The following is a 16,340-nucleotide window of genomic DNA, read 5'->3' on the forward strand; positions in this document are numbered from 1 at the left end:
AATTTTCAGTAAAATAATTAACTCTTTCCAAAGGAAATATATTTCTTTTAAAATAACATTTGAGGCCAGATGATATCTAGTATCATCTAGATATTAGAATCTCAACAGTATTTACTAAGATACTTGTATCTCTCTTCAACAATATCAGGATGGAACAACTGTGAATTTATAAGGACAGGAAAAAGTTTCTTTGAGGAGAATTGCATCTATATCAGGAAATAATGGTACACTTTATGTTGCAGTTTTCTTGGGGCTATCTTTTACAGAGCTAACACTATATTCATGTATATTGGAAAAGGGATTCGACTAGTACCTTAAAGGTCCTTTCATCTTTGCCCTTAATTAAGTATGTTTGTCTATCAAGAGCAGGATGTTTCTTTGAGAGATTATTTGCCTGAAATAGTAAGAACCCATGAGTCGATAATTACATACAGCTTTACTGTGTACTGTATATGACATTTGAAGTCTCAGTAGACAGCACTGCAAAGCAAAACACAGCAAAAGCAATCTAAACAGTACATGGAAGAGAGCTTTGTCTTATTTCACATTGCAGACATTATTTTAATAAGAAAATGGATTACTGGAGTTCCCATTGTGGCACAGCAGAAATGAATCCGACTAGCAACCATGAGGGTGCAGGTTCAATCCCTGGCCTCACTCAGTGGGTTAAAGATCCGGTGTTGCCATGAGCTGTGGTGTAGATCGTAGATGCGGCTTGGATCCTGCATTGCTGTCGCTGTGGCATAGGCCGGCAGCTGTAGCTCCAATTAGACCACTAGCCTAGGAACCTCCATATGCTGTGGGTGTGGGTCTAAAGAAAATAAAAAATGAAGTGGATTACTTCCTTCTATCAGGACTAACTGGGATATGGGAGGGGCCTTTCGAAAGCCTACATTCCTGCTTATTGTGAGGAGAGATTATATCTGCAGTGGTGGTGCTGGGTAACATCTATTTGTCTTAATATTTAGTGGGTAATAAAATGGACAAATGCACTGTTATTGCAAAGAGTACATACTTAAGAGATCAATTTCTCATGACATTTCTGCTGAACGGTGTTCATATTTACCTTCTGAATAAGCTGATCATTAGCAGGAAGATGAAAAAAGTCCTAATACAAACTCAAATTCATCAGAGGTGGTGGTAGGTTAGGAGTATGGACTCTCAAATCTGAGCTCCACTCACTGCTTAATCTTGAGCAACTAACTATCTACCTCCCTGGGTCTAGGTATTGTCCTGTGCAAAATGAGGTTAATAACAGAAACTATCTCTTTTGGGTTGTTGTGAGGATACAATAAATTTTGAGGTGTGTATTTAGAATAAGTACCTGGCACACAGTTGATGCTCAATACATAGTAGCCATTATTATTGAGCACCAAAAAAACCTGTTCTTTAGCGCTTATGTCTTAATATAGGAAAATTGACTGCTATAGGATGGTCTTTTGGGGATAGGACTGGGAGAGGCTGCATCTCGAATTATCACTATTAATGAAATATTTGCTGCTTCTCACTGCCAAGGCTAATTGCCACAAGTCAGCTCTGAAGAATTTTCTGCTAACCTCTCTTCACTTTCTTCATGCTTTTTACAAGTGTACAGGCAAAAATTATCTCTTATTGCTTACCAATCAAAACCCTCCTTTTTTCATCATGAAGTGAACTGACCATAAACATACATCACTGGGTCTTTCTTCGGTCCTTGACAGTTTCTTTGTTCTGAGCCATTTTGGAATTTGGAGGGCTCTAGAAAGCTGGTTTCCATTCCTTCAACAGATCTATATTGAGTATCTCCCATATATAAATGTATTTGTAACTGATTGTAAAAATTAAATAGAAATTCTTCCTCAGATCTATCTCCATGTTACATGACAAATCAACAGAATATATTCTCACAAAATGTTTACCAGCAACACAGTTCCATCACTAAATAGTTGATGTAGGTAATTTGTGAATTTTACAAAACATGTTTGGAAAGAAGTCAAAAAGCACAGAATTAGGGTGATTCACAATGAAAAATTACTGTTAGAATTGGAAATGACAACATGAATTTGATTTAAAACAAAAATGAAAGCTTGTTTTATCAACAGTTAGAAAGTTGCTTAAAGAAATAAATCACTGCCCTATATAGCTCTTTGAAATAATAAATTATGCCTTGACAGTTCTGTCATTTCAATTAACAAGTAAGGGATAGGCCCTCATATCCTCTGTGGGAAGGAGTAAGTGTTTTATCTTAGCTAGATGGCAGTAGATAACAATTTAATAGAGGGAATTCAAGGGTTATGTATACTGATTGATATACTCATTGATATACTCAAAATTTAATCACAATGTTTAATCAACTTGACATTAACCAAGTCCTGAAATGGCAGCATGTAACAAAGACAAAGCACTTGTCACTAAAAGGTAAGTTCCCACTTTTCATGGAATACTGACAACAATCATTAGTGAGCACATAAACCTGAAGCATGTTTCAGGTTTATTGCCCATTTAAATTAGAGTGGCTAAATTATTATGAAAATAGGCCCATTTCCTTAAGATACTTTCAACCAAATTAAGAAATGACACAAATACCATCTAATGGGTCATCTAAGATGCAATTTAAGTAATCACCTCCCACCAAAGAGCTGGAATAAAAGAGAATGTACATGGAAAGTCACTTGCTGGCTTATAAAATATACAGGAAGATTCAAGATCAGAAATGAGGTGTGAAAATAATTTTCTTAAGTAATTATTTAACATTTTCTGTAGGATAAATTAATATACACTTTTAAAAAAGCTGAAATGTTGAATTTCATAACTTATTAAATGCTAATGCTACATACTAACATAAATGTATAGGTGTGTATATATACACAAACCACTTACATTTTTAAGAATGTTGCAGGGGTTGCTTATTCTCTTAAGTGTTATACAGGAGAGGTCAATAAAATACAGTTTATACTGATCTATTCCAAATAATGGAATTTGTGGAAAACTAAAAGTCACAAACTAGAAGATGAAACATGTTAGCCAATAAAGAATAACACAGGGAAATAATTGCAATGATTAGCATTTTAGTGTTGCAGTTTATATTTCAAAGGTAAGAAACTATTTAATAGTTCTTAAAACCTGTTTGAATGTAAGGTATATATTTTGTCCTCAAAACCTGTATGTATGTGTGTGTGTGTATATATATATATATATATATATATTTTTTTTTTTTTTTGGTCTTTTTGCCATTTCTTGGGCCACTCCCACGGCATATGGGAAGTTCCCAGGCTAGGGGTCTAATCAGAACTGTAGCCGCCAGCCTACGCCAGAGCCACAGCAATGCGGGATCCGAGCCGCGTCTGTGACCTACACCGCAGCTCACGGCAACGCCGGATCATTAACCCACTGAGCAAGGGCAGGGGTCGAGCCCGCAACCTCACGGTTCCTCGTCGGATTCATTAACCACTACTCCACGACGGGAACTCCCTATGGTATATATTTTAATTCTTCTTGACCACAAATAAAAAACTGCTCTGTGTTCTTTTTCTATGCTGATGAGAATAGTGAGAGGCAGGAAATGGTCAGCTCAGCTGCTAGATGAAGGAAGGAGATGTCACTGCTACCACAGACTTGCTGTGCTGAAGCTCAGAGGTCACGCAAGCCTTTCTTCAGATTAACGTTACAACCAATACATTTCCTTTATGCTTTCAGGATAGTGTCTCCTTTACTAATACTTTCATGGACACAGGAAGAAAATTAAATGAATTGAAAAGTATGGTTTGTTTTGACTATGGATATTTATATATATATATATATATATATATATATATATATATATATATAGTGACTAATAGTGTAACTCCTTTCCTTTTGTCATTTTTGGGTTCTAACAATCTTTGGCTGCAGTTTAAACAAGCCATGAGGAAGCTCGCTAGTGATAATATTAATTGGAGCCTGGATGTCCAAAACTATGCTTTCCCCCCAGCAATTTGAGTAGAGGGGAAAAAAGCCTCAGAATAAAATCTTAAAAATGACACAAATGAACTTATAAGACAAAAATAGACTCCTAGACATAGAAAACAAACTTATGGTTTACCAAAGGGGAAATGGGGAGGGGGAATAAAATTTAGGAATGTGAAATTAATATATACACACTACTATATATAAAGCAGATAAACAACAAGATCTGCCATTTAGCACAGGGAACTATACTCAATATTTTGTAATAACCTATAAGGGAAAGGAATCTGAAAAAATACATTTGGATATATAACTGAATCACTTTGTTGTATACCTGAGTATATAAGTCATCTATACTTCAGTAACATAAGGCTACACACATATATGAGAAAGTTGGCAGAGGACAGTGATTCTGAGGTGACTTTACCTATAATAGTTCCATTGCTTTTAGTGTGGAGGCTTCAGCCCCTCTGAATGTTTAGGAAGGATCAGATGGTTGCTATTTCTCCAGATCATGCCTCTTTGAGGAGTATTAAGTACACTGGGGGGACTCAGCAAACTGTGTACCCCAAACCCAAGGATGATAAAAGGGAGGAAAAAGGAAAGGATCAAAAAGCAGTCTGGTGGAGGTAGAGAAAGGACCCTCACTGACATTCTCCCTCCATCTACTCCTCCAGCGATAACCTACTTACTAGCATCCCTTCACTATTTTTCTTTCAAAAAAAGAGTTGAACACTGATGCCTATGCATGTTTGAGTGGACTTCACATTAACTTATTTTTATTAATCTTTATTACTGTTGTCTGGTGAAAGAAGTTAATAGAAGTTCCAAATAGCTATTCCTCGCCCTAAATGGCTTATTTTGTTGCTTTAATGTTTATTTCTACCTGTAAATCTCCTATTCTAATTAGAACAAAGTAGGGAAGAGATTTCAAATAAATCAGTGGATTAAAAGGTCAGGCCAAAAATATTACAGTAGAAGCACATTACGATAAACAAGGTATTAACTCGCAAATCAGAATATTAACTTTGTGCAATAGCCTGTATGTTATAAGAAATGAGGCCACATCTATTTTGTTAATCATTTTTATCCCTGGCCTTTATCACAATGTTTTGCATATAATCTGTTCCCAAATATTAACAGTAATGTGATAGCATGCCATGATATAATAGTTCAGTTAAGAAGTTAACTCTGTCCCCTAGTGCCAAAAGGACATATTGCCTTATTGCTTATTTACCTTGAATTTAAGAAATTCATTTAATAGGACACAATAGGTAAAAAAAAATTAATTTGACATTTGCAGGGAAGGTAATTGGAATAAAAGACCTGAAATGGTATTGTGTACAAAGAAATGAAGGTACCATAAGGACACAATTAGGAATGAGACTTCAAGGCAGTAGTTAGAACTGGTTGTTCTATTCTGGGATATCTACAATGTAACAAATTGTCAAAAATAACATGGTATTCTAGGAACATTAGGGCTATCTACAGCTGAGTTCAAAAGATGTTCCCTGAAGAAGGAGAGTCTCTGGGGTGAGAGGGTAACAAATAAGGAAAGAAGAGATGTCTAAAGGTGAATATTCAAAGGAACAAGGATGCCTTTTGAAGGTTATTAGATCATTCACATAAAATTGTAATTTTTTTAAAGTAAACATTTAGGGTTGGTAATAATCTCCTAGGACATCTTACATAATATTTTTTTAAAAGGTAGTTTGCTAGTTACATAAATAGGAGATAGAAAACAGATAAAAGAAAAAAGTAAGCCCTAACTAGACCAACTTTATGTGCCCTGAAAGGACAAAAAGGAAATCGAAATTAGACTGTTCACATGAAATACCGCTTATAAGTGAAATCGCTTTCTTCCTAAGACAATGGAAGGCCTGAAAGGCATGACTGGAAACTTCTGTTCATTTTGAAACCAAAGAGCAATGTAAATGTAGAAGAAAAAGTTATTTTGGAAAAAAAATTATCCATGTCAGGAAGAGCAGCCCATCTGGAGAATGAGTGGAACAATTAAACTGATAGTTAATACAGACTAAAACTGTAACTTTCTCTTCCTATTATACCAATGAATTAAATTATAGCTGTACAGTTGTCTGATTCTGATATTCAAGTTGAACTAAGGCCTATGTATGTAAGTATGTACCTTGAGAGGTACCATTTTTCTGGTGGACTAATCCTATGTCATTGGAATCTGAAATGGCGAGTTTCACATTTATACTAAATTATAATGAGTATAGTGGGTTGTTACCCAAATTTACATTTTGAATATAAGCTTATGTAGAATGTAAATATGATGTTTATACTTTATAATAATTGACTCTTCTCATAAACCATCAGCCAACTATGTTTTTGAAGACATAATAGAAATTTCTTAAAACTCTTACCGATCCCTGAGAATGGTCCAGAGCTCTCCACCTAAGCAAGCTTCCATCAACATATACAAATATTTGCTGTCCTTAAATGTTCTGTATAATCTGTGAATTGCAAACAAAGCATGTAAATATTTTGAGGGCTCAGATTACAGTCTTTTGTTTGCCAAGCTTAAAATTTTATTAAAAGAATGAGAAAATTCTAAGTTCACAAGGAGGAAAAAGGCAATAGCTTATGACTAAGATTTCTACATTGGAGTGGATAGTCTGCCCTTTGAAATGGATTAATCCAAATACTTATGGACCAAGAGGGCTTCTTGGGATTCCTCTAATTCCAATTTGGCTAATGTTTCAAGGGTGGATTCTCAAGCAATATTTAGTGGTCATAAAATGCAGTATACATGGAGATCACACTTTAAAATATAGATGTATATGACATCCATGCATTCTTCACTTCAATTCATGTTATACCCTGTTTTCAGCAAATGCCACTGGCAAATCAGCCACAAAAGCTTCTGCGCGTCAAAAAAAAGTCCCCATTATCATCTTACTGGTACTCTGGAAATACTAAGAATAGTCATTTCCTTTTTAAAAATCTTCAAAAATATTCAAATAAAGAATATTCAGGGTGAAATAGTTTGATTTTTAATATTTTGTTCCAGCATCGAAGTTGTGGAATAACAGGATAAAAACGGAACGTTAGGAATTTTGATATCTCCTTTGGGAAAAACATGTTCTTTTCACAGAATCTAATTCTAATTTAAAAACAAAAAGTATCAAAATGTTAGCATTTTTTATTTAGTGAAAACTTTCTTAAAATCTGATCAAAAATGTTTCTTTGTGTGAATAAAATGTGCCAGTGAATGCACATGGCGGAGAGATTTGTAGTTGACTTTCGACTTGGAGTTGGGGACTTCAGCTGTGATGCAGGGTCTTTACCTCACTATGAAATCAGAATGAGCCCCCTGCATGATCTGCTTCTCAGAGCGGATGTGCTCCTGCTGTCTTGTATCCACGATATGGCGTTTCTTGAGAATCTTCATTGCAAAGGTTTTGGATTCTTCACTTTTCAACTGGACCTTAAAGACAGAAAGGAGTAAGTGAGAAAAATCCACAGAGTTAATACAACAATGCATTCTTAGCCCCCAGTTAACAGTTACACAGAGCGCTGAAAATGACACCCCAACACAACCTGAGTCGTGGGAAATCCTTGCTGGAGCTGGGTTGGAAATCCATTGCTCACAGCTATCGCCCTACTTCATTCCACTGGAACATATGAATTTTCACTAACTGGATCCCCAATTAGTTTTGTGCCTCACCCTGGATTAGAAGAGGGAACGTGTACTTGATTTTGATTGTATTATTTCATTTCATTTCATATATTGTGTTTGAGTATACTTTACATTTTTTTCTCATTCAGTCATAAAAGTGAAAAAAACTAATTTCTTCTCCAGTTTTACTTTGAGTGTGGCAAAAGTAGGACCATATAGTCCTTTATGCTTTTCCTATTTAGTCCAGTCCATAAATATTTTCTAATTATTAAATTCAGTCACAGACCCTTGTTTCTGCTGAGACAGAATTTATGTACTGTTAATTTATTTTTACCTCACAGTCTTTTCCTTCCCTCCAGTTATTTTTATTACTTAATGAACTTTATTACAGTTATAGGTGTACAACAATCATCACAACCAATTTTACAGCATTTCCATCCCAAACCCTCAGTGCTTCCCCCACCCCCCAACCTATCTCATTTTGAAACCATAAGTTTTTCAAAGTCTGTGAGTCAGTATCTGTTCTGTGAAGAAGTTCACTGTGGTGTTTTTTTAGATTACACATGTAAGTGATAGCATTTGATGTTGGTGTCTCATTGTCTGACTGACTTCACTTAGCATGATAATTTCTAGGTCCATCCATGTTGCTGCAAAAGCCATTATTTCATTCCTTTTAAAGGCTGAGTAATATTCCTTTGTATATATGAACTGTTAGAGCTCATCAATGAATTTGGCAAGTCACAGGATACAAAATTAATACACAGAAATCAACTGCATTTCTATATACTAACAATGAAAGATCAGAGAAATTAGGGAAGCAATCCCATATACCATCACATCAAAAAGAATAAAATACTTAGGAGTAAACCTACCTAAAGAGACAAAAGACCTGTACTATGCAAACTATAAGATTCTGATGAAATAAATCAAAGATGACACAAACAGATGGAAAGACATACCATGCTCTTGGATTGGAAGAGTCAATATTATCAAAATGACCATACTACCCAAGGCAATCTATATATTCAATGCAATCCCTATCAAATTGCTAAGGATATTTATCACAGAACTAGAACAAAATATTTTAAAATTTGTTTGGAAGCACAAAAGACCCAGAATAGCCAAAGACATCCTTCCCTCCAGTTAAAAGAAGATAGTAACAAGATTTTTTTCAAGAGATTTTTGAAAACTAATATTCTTTTTCTTCTCAAATAGGCATGATGGCTTTAATTCTGTCTTACCTTAAACCTCACTTTTTTAGTTTTTATATTTCTTTTTTAGTGCTACACCATCAGCATATGGAAGTTCCCAGGGTAGGGGTCAAATCAGAGCTGCAGCTGCCAGCCTGCACCACAGCCACAGCAACACCAGATTTGAGCCACAGCTTGTGGCAATGCCAGATCCTTAACACACCAGTGAGGCCTGGGATTGAACCCACATCCCCTCAGACACTATGTCCTGTTCTTAACCCTCTGAGCCACAATGGGAACTCCAAACCTCACTCTTTAGTTGTAGTAACTGGGAGACCTAATCTGAGCATTGATGTCCCCAGTGCTTCCATGCCTTGGGCTCTTGGTGGCTCTGGAGGGACTTTGAGTCCTCCATAAGCCATTCCTTAGATAGGCTGCTAATCTATGTTCATTCTTTTACCAAAAAAAAAAAAAAAATTCAATAAGGTGACTTGTAAGGAAAGGATAAAGGATAATAGAGCTAATCACTTAATAGCCATATGAAGGAGTTACCACTGAGTGCCCTCAAGCCACAGAATCCTCAAGATAATACCAAACAGTTCCTAGTATTCTGAACTAATGAAAGCCTTGGAAACATGACAAGCTGTTTTTGCTTTTCCTGATGAAGAATGTGTGTCCCTTCTTTGTTGTGAATTGTTTATTGCTTTAGCTGCAGGGGATCGTGAAGGTCTTAAGTGTCTTATTCATGCACACAGGAACAGATTGAATTCAACTGAGAGGACATTAATTTGGCAAGTTCCTCCGAAGAAAACATGATGACACTTCGCATAAGTGGGCCTCAGTTTGCTGCCAGCATTTGAGAATCTATGTGACAGTTTGGGGGTGGGGAGAATGGATATTTGAAAATGCCTTAAACTGTTAAGGCCCTCTACTCCATTTGTGAAACTCTAAAATGACAGATTAATGTAATAGAAATGAATCCAGTTGTAGTTCTTAATAAAATACAAAATGTGAAAACTCACTTCTAAACAAAATCTGGACAGATGAGAGAGATGGAGAGAAAAATGAGTTGTGTCAGTGTAATTAACATTCAGAGATGAAAAAAATCAAATCATAGTCCCTCTTTAGAGTCTTACCCACGTAAATGAAGAGTCTCTGTAGGTCACACACCTAACGTAAAAAGTGTTCTCTTTAGAAATGATAACACATTTTTAACTTATGCTTGAGTTAGTAAGAAAGAATTCTGACTTTAGGGTCACAGAGGTCTGGACTTGAATCCTGCTTCCACCTAAGGTTTCTCTCTGTCCTCTTGGGCAGTTGCTCTGAGCCCCAGTTCTTGCTGAGGATGACACCACCTCCTGTATGGAGTTATTGTGACCTTAAATGAGAAAGTGCCACCACATATGCATTTATGGATGGTCTTGCCACATGTGGCTTGGGTAGGTCAAATGTTGTTAGAACAAAGCTAGATCATTGCAGGTGTAGCTTTAAAAACCAAAAAAAAAAAAAAAAAAAAAAAAAGCCAACTGACATGTTCATCAAAAATCTCCTGATAAGCTAACTGTCTAAAATCATTTCAGTATGTTCAACTTAATACTGTTTCTAATGGCAAAATCTAAATGTCCATGCAGAGGAGCTTGGAAAAATAAGCTATGGTATGCCCATACAATGCAGCTGTAAAAATAATGACTTAGAATTACATTTAACATGGAAAAATAAAACTTGTGAATAAAAGATACAGTGTACAAACCAGCATATATTTTATGATCCCACAGATTGTGTTTATATGTGAGTATGTATCTATTGACATCTAACTCCATTTTTACAATACGTGAAAATAATGTCTCTGGTCAGAAAAAAAATTTTAGTCTTTTAAATTGCAATAGCTACTTACTATTGTCTGACTCTCTTAAAGGATTCTGGTTCAGTGGAAACCACTCTATTAGAATTCCATGAATGCAAAGACCTTGAGAAGTTGTGTATAGGATAACATTTTCAAGTTCCAGCTGAGCCACACTATTCATCTTCTTAAAGTACTTGCCATAATTTTTTTTAATACAAACACTTAGAATAAGTTATATCAGTTTGTATTTAGTGAACCTAAACTATTATTCTTTATCATAAAAGTGGTTTCACAAAGCTAATCCATGAAGAATTTTAAGGTGAAATTTAGTTTGCTTTTTATTCTATTAGCCAAATTAATTAATACCACATCCACTTGCGCCAACTTGAGGTGATGATGATTTTGCAGCACATTAGCTAAATATATGACATAAGTGTTGAGTGTGAACAGAGGCAGGCAGAAGAGGAGGAAAAGGATGCACACCTTTCTACCTCCTCTTGCATAGAAATCCTTCCCAGCCTGGTTGGTTAGGCATGCTTCCCCAGATTTGTCTTCCTTTGTAGACTAGCTTAACCCCAGCTAATGCTCTGGTTGAGAATATGAGTTTTGAGATTTGACACCCTGTTTAAATCTCAACCTTTTTTGGATTGTGATGTTAGACAAGTTTCTAAAACTCTGTTTCCTCATCTGCAGTGAGGGGATAATCCACTTGTGAAGATGAAATAAAAAGGTCTATATATCAAACACCATGTCTGCAACAGAGTACACATTCAGTTGGTTGCTTTTATTTTTTTATGCTCTTTAGTGGTCTCCTCAAGCCCAAACAATTTCCTCAAAATATGATCCATCACAGGATGAATGTCATTTTGAACCCATTCCTATTCCCACCTCATCCTTCAGTTCTACCAAGGGAATGAGTAAAAGTTTGAGAAGTTACATCTAAAAGATTCCTGACCCTTGCCCCACACTGGTTTCACTCTCATGATTTCTGGACAGTAAACATTAATGAGAAAATGCTAATACTCAATATCTTCCATTTTTTACAAGTAATGCTATGTGCTATATCAGAAACTAGAATCGGCAAAAGTTACATTTACAGTAAAATGTTACTTCAGTGTGAAGCATTTTATTGTCATTTGAAGGAATGTATATGTGAGCAAACTGAATCTTAATGTGGGAATTTCTGACAAAGATCTTGACAAGTTCTTAAATATCACACATTAGCTGGTGCCCAAATAAAACTGACCTGAAGATGAGAGGCAATGGCACCAGCATTTTAAAGAACTTTGAAAACACAATTGCTGGCTCCATTTAAATATGTGTTTTCTTTTATCTGGGGCAGGGACTTATAAATGCTTGTCTAATGTTGGACCTTATTTGATCTTACTAGGAGAGAGGGTTACTGTCAGAGCAAAGTTAAAACTACCTCAGTGCCAATGACTGGGAGTTGGTCCTTGGAATCTCTTTATCCATTCATCTATTTTACCTTTTTGTTAATAGTTAAGTTTATTTGGCACTATAGATATCTTTTCATTGTTCTGGAAGAAAATGAATTTCCAAACTATAGTGCAATTTAAATGATTTATTTAAGGCTTGAACTGTCAATATCACATGGACTATTATTATGCAAAAGTCCTTTTAAAAGTAGTTCAAATTACAGTTCCATGCACAACAGGAAAGGGTGACTTGCTTTATGCCCTCATTTAGGTAAGCTTACACTATAGAACAAAGGTGATGGAGTGTGCTTAGAAAAGCTGATACAGGGGGACATGGCCAAGGTGGCAGAGCAGGAAGACCTGAACTCACACCCTCCCATAGACACACCAAAATGACAACTACTTACAGAGTTACCATCTAGGAGAATGACCAGAAGACTATCAGAAAATATTTTTACAACTAAATATACAAATAATAACAACAAGACAGGTAGAAGGGGCAGAAACTCAGTAATGTCAGGACCTTGGATTAGCAACCCACAAGTAGGAGGAATATCACAGTCATAGAAAGTCCTCTCCAAGGAGCAAGGGGTCCAAGGTACAACTTTGGAATCCTTTTTCTAGCCTGTTAGTGCTGGCCACCTGGCCTCAGCCACCAACAGCCTGACACCAGCCTGAATATGCAACCCTCCCCCCACCGCAGCCTGAGTCATACAGAGAGCTATGTGGGGACCCAGCCCTGCCACCAGTAGACTGGCAGCAACTGTGCAGGAAGCCTACCTTCTAGTGAGACCTACAGCCACCACATGAGGTATAGCCTTGGAGCCAGCTGGGCTGGAGGCCAGGCCTGCTTATCAGTGTACTCATAATAGCCCTACCACAACAGGAGAGTGCAAATGGCCCATATAGGAGACATTCTTAGAGCATATAGAGCTGATGACCAGAGGGGAGTGTACTCCTAGGCCCCATAGGATGTCTCCTACATAAAGCTACTTATCCAAGATTGGGAAATGTAATCAATATACCTAATACATAGAGAACAAAACAGACAAGCAAAATAAAGAGAAGGAGGGATATGTTCTGAACAAAGGAACAAGGCAAAACCTAGGAAAAAACTAAATGAAGTGGAGATATGTGGTCTACCCAATGAAGAGTTCAAGCTAATGACTGGAACTTGAGAGATGAAAGATGCACAGAGAATTCAACAGAGTTAGAAAATATAAAGAAGAGACAATCAGATCTGAAGAACACAATAGGTAAAATAAAAAGTACACTAGAAGGAATCAGCAGTGTATTAGGTGGTACAGATGAATGGGTCAGTGATCTAGAAGATAGAGCAGTGGAAATCACCCAGCCTGAAGAGAAATGAAAAAAAAAAAAAAAAAAGGATTTTAAGGTCATTGCCCACCCCCACCCACCCCCACACAAGGGAATGCCAAAAAAAAAAAAAAAATTACAAAAATGAGGATATTTTAAGAAACCTCTGAGACAACATTAAGTGTACCAACATTCACATTACAGGGGTCCCAAAAGGAAATGAGAGAAAGGGTCAGTGAACTTACTTGAAGAGATAATATTCAAAAAGTCCCTTTAGGGACCTTTCAAGGAATTTGGGAAATAAAACCAAAGGCAATAGACATCCAGTTTCAAAAAGCACAGAGTTCTAAACAAGTTCAACCCAAAGCGGTTCATAACAATATACAGTATAATTAAAATAGCAAAAATTAAAGAATCTTAATGGCAAGAGAAAAGCAACTAGTTATGTATTAGAAAATTCCCATAAGGCTATCAGCTGACTTTTTAGCAGAAACTTTGCAGTACAAACAAGAGTGGCACAATATATTTAACATGATGAAAGGAAAAAACCTACAATCAAGAATACTCCATCCAGCAAGGTTATTATTCAGATTTGAAAGACATAGAGTTTTACAGACAAGTAAAAGCTAAGAGTTCAATATCACAAAACTGACCTTAAGAGAAATATTAAAGCAACTTCTCTGGGCAGTAAAGAATAGGCAATAATTAGAAATATAAAAATTATGAAAGGAAAAAATTTTACTGATAAAGGCAAATATATAGTAAAGGTAGTAGATCTACCCACTTGTAAAGCTAGCAGTTAGGTTAAGACAAAAGTAGTAAAATTATCCATATTCACAATAAGTAGTTAGGGGATGCACACAAAAGAAATACAAAATATGACATCAAAACATTCAACAAGTAGAGGAACATTAAAAATTTAGAGTTTTTAGAATGTGCTTTAACTGGAACTAATCAACTTAAAATGTTGTAATTATATATATATATATACATATATATATGTATATATATATATATGGTTATATATTAAACTCATGGGAGCCACAAAGCAAAAACCTATAATAGACAGAAACAAAAAAAGAGAAATAAAACATAACACTAAAGATGGTCATCAAATCAGAAAGAGCAAAAGAAAAAGGAACAAAAAAAACCCTACAAAAACAACTAGAAAATAATGGAAAAATTACAGTAAGTACATACCTATCAATTATACTAAATTTATATGGACTTAATGCTCCAATCAAAAGATATAGAGTAGCCAAATGGATACAAAAACAAGACCAATTTATATGCTCCCTATAAGAGACTCACTGATTGACAAACACTGACCTTAAATGGCATATTAGACCATATAGACTTAATAGATATAAAGAGGAAATTTCTTTCCCAAACAGCAAAATATACATGCTTTTCAAGTACACATAGAAAAAATATCCAGCATAGATTATAATGCTGGGCCTCCAAACAAGTCTTAAAAAATGTAAGATTAAAACCATATCAAGCATCTTTTCCAACCACAATGTTATGAAACTAAAAATCAAAGAAAATAACTGCAAGAAACACAAACACATGGAGTCTAAAAAACTGCTACTAAACAGAAAGTTGGTCAATAAAGAAATTAAAGAGGAAATTAAAGAAAAACCTGGAAATGAGAATTGAAAAACAACAATCATTGATTTATGATTTTAAAAAAAAGTGGACACAGGAGTTCCTGTCATGGTTCAGTGGTTAGCGAATCTGACTAGGAACCATGAGGTTGCGGGTTCGATCCCTGGCTTTGCTCAGTGGATTAAGGATCCAGCGTTGCCGTGAGCTGTGGTGTAGGTTGCAGATGCAGCTCAGATCCCACATTGCTGTGGCTCTGGGGTAGGCTGGTGGCTACAGCTCCGATTTGACCCCTAGCCTGGGAACCTCCATATGCCATGGGAGTGGCCCAAGAAATGGCAAAAAGACAAAAAAAAAAAAAAAAAAAAGTGGGCATAGAGGGAACATACCTCAAGGTAATAAAGGTCATATATGACATACCCACATCCAATATCATATTCAAAAGTGAAAAGCTAAAAGAATTTCCTTTAAGATTTAGGAACAAGACAAGGATGCCCACTCCCCCCAGTTTTACTCAACATAGTACTGAAAGTCCTAACTGTAGTAATCAAGCAAGAAAAAAGGAGTAAAAGAAATCCAAATTGGAAAGCAAGCAGTAAAACTGTCATTGTTTGTAGATGACATGACATTATATATAAAAAATCCTAAAGATATCATCAAAAAAAAAAAAAAACTATTAGAACTTATATAGGAACTTGGTAAAGTTTCCAGATATAAAATTAATGTGGAAAATTGGTTTCTTTTCTATACACTATCAATGAACTATCAGAAAGAGAAACTAAGGAAATAATCCCATTTATAACTGCATCAAAAGAATAAAATTCATAGAGATAAATCTAACCAAAGAGGTAAAAGAGTTGTATGCTGAAAACTAGAAGACATTAATGAAAGAAGCTGAAGATGACAATTAGATATTTCTTGCTTATGAATTGGAATAATATTTTTAAAATGACTATACTACTCAAGGCAATCTATAGATTCAATGTGATACCTATTAAAAGGCATTTTCCACAGAACTAGAACAAATAATTCTAAAATTTGTATGGAAACACAAAACACCCTGAATAGCCAAAGCAATCCTGAGAAAGAAGACCAAACTTGGCGGTATCACACCCCCTGATTTCAAACTATACTACAAAACTGTCATAATCAAAACAGCTATTACTGGCAGAAAAACAGACACATAGATCAATGGAATAGAATAGAGTGCCCCAGAAATGAACCTGTGCTTATATGGTCAACTGATCTATGACAAAGGAAGTAAAGCTATACAATGGGGGAAAAGACAGTTTTTTCAATAAATGGTGTTGGGAACACTAAACAGTTACTTGCAAAAGAATCAAACTGACTTTCTCACATCATATGCAAAAACCAAAATGGAT

The 16,340-nt window shown here is 35.6% G+C and overlaps 1 protein-coding gene and 1 long non-coding RNA gene across 6 annotated transcripts in view; one reads left to right on the forward strand and one right to left on the reverse strand.

Annotated features, from left to right (window-relative positions):
- LOC146396963 (uncharacterized) overlaps positions 1–16,340 on the forward strand; it is a 140,150-nt gene that overhangs the window by 79,725 nt on the left and 44,085 nt on the right. The gene's annotated exons all lie outside the window — the stretch shown is intronic.
- PRKG1 (protein kinase cGMP-dependent 1) overlaps positions 1–16,340 on the reverse strand; it is a 1,234,647-nt gene that overhangs the window by 20,662 nt on the left and 1,197,645 nt on the right. For all 4 annotated transcript variants that reach the window (XR_014825752.1, XM_021072187.2, XM_084993225.1 and 1 more), the window contains 2 exon segments: positions 7,236–7,375; positions 6,312–6,401 (listed from right to left, as the gene is read on the reverse strand). Coding sequence is in view for 3 of the 4 variants with exons in the window: in XM_021072187.2 (XP_020927846.1) it covers positions 6,312–6,401; positions 7,236–7,375 (230 nt within the window). In the remaining variant the exon portion in view is untranslated.

This window comes from Sus scrofa, chromosome 14 (assembly GCF_054392235.1).
Source record: "Sus scrofa isolate SSC_HxYL_T2T_F1_AM1 chromosome 14, Sscrofa_HxYL_maternal_Yorkshire_Landrace_v2.0, whole genome shotgun sequence".
NCBI lineage: Eukaryota > Metazoa > Chordata > Mammalia > Artiodactyla > Suidae > Sus > Sus scrofa.